The 5,383-nt window shown below is 32.9% G+C and overlaps 1 protein-coding gene across 1 annotated transcript; it reads left to right on the top strand.

Moving 5' to 3' along the window:
• Nucleotides 1–1,228: 1,228 nt before the first annotated feature.
• LOC118490382 lies at nucleotides 1,229–4,654 on the top strand. The gene is made up of 3 exons (XM_035987989.1): nucleotides 1,229–1,451; nucleotides 4,012–4,578; nucleotides 4,632–4,654. Exons 1-3 carry the CDS (start codon nucleotides 1,412–1,414, stop codon nucleotides 4,652–4,654), a joined length of 630 nt encoding a protein of 209 aa, XP_035843882.1. The 5' UTR covers nucleotides 1,229–1,411.
• Nucleotides 4,655–5,383: the final 729 nt, after the last annotated feature.

Genomic DNA, 5,383 nt, shown 5'->3' on the forward strand with positions numbered 1-5,383 from the left:
TGTATTATTAATTCTATAAACGATAGTCACCTTTTAACGAGTTTATTTATTTTTTATCGTCTAGCAAAGTAGCTATTAGGGATACATGAGGTTGAAAGCTAATTATGAGTCGCTAAAACAATACTAAAGGCAAGTAGCACGTCCAGTGGTCGGGTATACCCAAAAAACATCAGGTAGCATCTTTTATGATGATTTATTTAGTTTACAAGTAAAATGGAAATTTTAACCCATTTGTGAGGAAACAGTTTACTTTGGGTCGTTGGTCAACAAGTAAAGTTTTAGCTAAAACTAAAATTGGCTGAATGGGTCAAAAGTCTTCTTCAATGCATTAAAATGCTTATGTCTTAAATTGTTAATAATAAAAATTTTGTGTCTATTTTGATTAAGTAGTTTTGTAATCATATTATACACATTGATTATATACAAAAGTTCACAAAAAAATTAACCAAAACGTGTTGATGGGCTCTCCTACATAAAGTAATTGAGTAAAACTCAAATTATATTATTTACACCTTGTTGTTGTTGCTTTGTTTTAATGGCAGTTATTATTATGTATCTCATGTATACCCTAGTGATGACATGTACCAACTTCCCATTCCCTAAGAATATATTTTAGTTATGAAAATTGTTTTGGATATGCACTGTAGTTTTCTATTTCTTTATATGTACTTATGGCTGATGTTTGATTTGTATTGGTTGAAGCTATTATGCACAAGAATTCAAGATCAAGACTACAATCTTCGATTAGACGCCCTTTGTGATTTTACTTGGGAGGTAATAAGCCATGAATTATTTGGTTTGTTGTACTACTTGATTGTTAGTTATGTTTACAATTTTAGACATCTCTTGATTGTTATGGTGATTTGTATGTTTGTTATTAGGGCTTATATTGACCATATAAGTAGAGGGCTAAGAATATGAAGGAATTTGAGATCGTCGAACACGTTGGGCTTGATTTCGTTGTATTCTTCGGATTTATATCCATGTGCACCTTAATTCTTCTCTTTTTCATATGGGTTTGTATTTATTTGCTCAAATAAATCACAGTTGATCTTATCGTTAATACTTTTATTCTTTGGCCAAATATTCATGATTGGCTGTTAATTTGTTGAGCAAGATTGTGAGTGTTAGCGTAAATTATTTTAATAAATAATTTATGGTGTCCTTATTGATCATTTATGTAATAACTAGATCAATATTTACCTTAATATCCCTATAACATTAACTGGGCTTTATTTGATGGACATAAAGGCCCGTACTAGTTAATTAGGGTTTCCCCTTGGGTGAAGCATATAAATACAGGTTATTGGGAACCCTAAAGACACACCATAAAGTTTACGGCCCCCCTCACTACAATCTGTTATTATCCTTCTCCATCCTAACTGCTCACCCTAAACGGGAACCGATTAAGATGGCTTCTTCTTCATCTCTAACCACTACTGGATTGTCAGGTACACATGTGTTTTGTTATTCATGATTGAATTTATTTAATTAGGGTTTATGTTTTACCCATGTCTACTGATATAATGAACATGTGGTATCAGAGCGATATTGGTTATATCAAATCAATCATGAAATTCGATTTTAAAAACTTGCTTCATATGATCGACAATCAGCTAGTGCCGTAAACCTTTTTTACTATAATTTTCCTAATAAACAAAGGTAAATGCTTGTAGTGATTATGGTATAGAAACATCAATTCATTGTTTGCGGCAATCCTTATCCATTATAATTATAAAGTAATTGAATGAATTTCTTTATTGAATTCATTCTACCATTTTAATTGGAGTTTTAAAATATGAAATCAGTATGCATATTATAATGTGAGATGAGATTTTTTGGCCAACGATTTCAAATCATATTTTTTGTTAACTAGTTTTTCTTTATATCGCGCGTTGCGGCGAAACCGAGCAAATGATAATGTAAAACAAACGTGATTTGAAAATAAAGTAGGTTGCTTAGAAAGTCAAACCATTAAAAAGATTTAGTTATCATCGTACCGTTTTGTTTTATGATACCAAATAAATACTTTATTTTGAGTATAACTTCGGTTTTAACAAAACTTATAAAAGAATATCAGGGAAAGAAATCAAGCACAACTGCGTACTTAAGTTTTTAGAAAAAAAAGTTATAAACGTAAATTATTAAAGAATTAGGATATATGTTTAATTAATCGATAAATTAATATATGGTCAAAAAAAGAAAAAACAATTAATAAAAAATGATAAAGGAAATATATGTTTAAAAAAATAAAAATATATTATTAAAAGTAAATATAATAATAAACTATTATAATATATTAAATAATAAAATAATAAAAAACTATATATTATTATAAAAATAAAGTTACTATTCATCAATCCTCGTCAACAATATATATATATAATCGGTGATAGAACAATAATATTTAAGGAAATCCCCTTATTTTGGGATACCATTAGGATTTGATTGTGTTTTCTAAAACTATGTATCTTCATCTCCAAGTTTCGAATAAAATATTATTTTAATTTATAATCGAATAATTAACTTGGATAGATAGAGATATTTCAAAATTATAATCAAAATCCCTTAAAATTAGTTGAACCTGTTAGGAAACCTTATTTGTAAGTATTGAAGAAAATCAGATTCAACTTGATCTCTGAAGAAGACAACAGTCCTGAAGATCACAACAAGAAGAAAAAGATCGGATAAGACAACTGAAATGAACAGCATCTACTTCAAAGAATCACAAGTTGATCAAGAGCTGAAGAAGATTATCAGAGAAGGTCATTTCTGATGGATCTGTATCATCAGTTTCTGACGATTCTGATCATCAGATTTTCTGATGATTTGTTCACCAGAATTTCTGATGAAGTGGTTTATCAGAAATTCTGATGAATACCCCACTTGTCTAAAAATCAGCTCTATCCTGCCACAATGACCGAAGCAACTTGACATTATTGGATATCATGATTACAAAGGCAACTTGACTGTTGGATTCAATGAATATGTCAAATGGCTACTTTATGCAGGACTTATTGCATTTGTTTATTCGTGTCCCCAGCCATCTATAAATAGAAGGCTCACCAAGCAGAAGACAATTGAGTTAAGCTTAGCATTCATACATACTACAAAACTCCATTGCCCTCTCACCCACAGAATTCAAGATTCATTTGTATTAGATAATAATCTTACAATCACCTTGTAAACTATTTTATTTCAAAGTGATATAAACTTGATAATTCTGTAGTTCTTGTTTCTTGAAAGTCTGATTTCCATTTCCACACATCTTTTTCACATCTACTGAAATCACTTGCCATATTACGTGAAAAGAAGGTTTTTAAGCCCAAACTGGGTCCAACAGAACCAGCCTTATCTGATTAACTTCATTGTTTCACGGGATCAGGTTCACGGGTTAAATTTATAAAACCTTACTTTATTATGTTTTATAAACCTAACTTTTAAATAATCATTCAACTAATTCTTTTGATTGATTTAAAATTTGCTTAACTAAAATAACATTTTTTCAAGTTCTCACTTCTGCCCAAAGATGATGTGTTTACTTGTGGCGTTATTTAGTGAACTTAAGCATAGTCACTTAGGTGTATGTCCTTATTATATGAACAAACATAGTCTTATTACATTTATTCATATGATATACACATGACTTCTGCCTAAGATGCATGAGTGTTTCATTTTCTGCCCGATGGTGATGTGTTACATTCATGTCTCGAAAACTTTGACTTTTGCCTAAAATTATGGTGTTTCAACTTCTGCCCAAAGGTGATGTGTTACACCTAATCTGCATAGTCTGAATGTTCATGATACTTGTATGATTGGTCATAGCCAAAGTGAAAACCGTCATTCCAGTAGAACCTTATTTAAAATTGGTGTGTATAAATAACATTATCACAGCTTCCTTGGTATAATGGTCTTAATTTCTGCCTGCCTTAGTTTTAGGTTACCCATAAGTCACTCTAACTTTCTTCTTTTGCAATGTATCTTATTCTTCTCATTTTAATCCACTATCAGCTCCTGTTATGGCTATTGATACTTTGACTGGTGCGAACTATGCTTCGTGGAAGGATTCTCTTAACCTTACTCTCGCACTCATGGAGTATGACTGTGCGCTAACTGAAAACGCTCCCCCTGCTCTTACTGATAAGAGTACTGAAGCTAAAAAACTACTCTATCAAAAGTGGGAGAGAGCTAATCGCTTGTCTCTTATCTTCATGAAAAACTCGATAAGTCCTGTTATCAGGGGAGCCATTCCTGATGCTGCTACAGCTAAGGAATATCTGACTAATGTGGAGGCTCAATTCCAAGGGATGTCTAAGGCGCAAGCCAGCACCCTCATTCTGAAATTGGTGACTACAAAGTATGATGGGATCAGCGGTATTCGTGAGCACATCCTGAAAATGAATGATATGGCCCAAAAGCTTAAGGGATTAAGCATGGAGATTAGTGATGGCTTTCTGGTGCATTTTATCATGACGTCTCTGCCCGCATCTTATGAAGCATTCAAAGTCAACTATAACCTTCAGAAGGACCAATGGAAGATGAACGAGTTGATTGCTATTTGCGTGCAAGAAGAAGAACGTCTGAAATTGGAGAAAGCCAACGTTGCTTACCTGATGATTGCTGACTCGAAGAAAAGGAAGGGGAACTACAATAAGAAGCCTAATGTAAAGGTCCAAAAGCGGGATACATGTGCAAGTGCTTCTGGCTCTAATGACTCCAAAGGGAAGATTCACTGCAATTTCTGTCGTAAGGTGGGGCATAAGCAGAAGGATTGCCCGGACTTTAAGGAGTGGCTAGCCGATAAAGGTGATAATCTTTTCGTGATACTTGAGTCCTTTAATTTAAATGTTCTGTCTAATACTTGGTGGTTTGATTCTGGTTCTATGGTTCATGTAACCAATTCCTTACAGGGATTCCATACAATTCAGAAGCTGGAAAGAAACCAAAGAATGTTTAAGCTGGGAAATGGAAAGCCGTTAGTAGTCGAGGCTGTGGGAACATTAGATTTAGTTATGAAAACTGGTTTAACTATTAGACTTTATGATACCTTATATATTCCTGAGATTACTCGGAATCTTGTATCAGGACCAAAGTTAGACGTAGACGATTTTCTTGTTTCTCATGGTCATGGCAAACTTACTATCAGTTTTAGTTCTCAAATATTTAGTTGTGGCTTTTTGGATGGTGGTCTCTATCGATTATAATTAGATGATGATTTTTCCAAGTCTTTGTTATCATATAATATTAATGAGAACTTAACAAAGAGAAAACGCAAACGAGACTTGGAAACTTCATCCATGTTGTGGCATCAACGTTTAGGCTACATTTCACGAGAACGCTTAACTCGACTTGTGAAGGATGAGGTCTTACCACCTCTCGATTT

The sequence above is a fragment of the Helianthus annuus genome, chromosome 3 (assembly GCF_002127325.2).
Source record: "Helianthus annuus cultivar XRQ/B chromosome 3, HanXRQr2.0-SUNRISE, whole genome shotgun sequence".
NCBI lineage: Eukaryota > Viridiplantae > Streptophyta > Magnoliopsida > Asterales > Asteraceae > Helianthus > Helianthus annuus.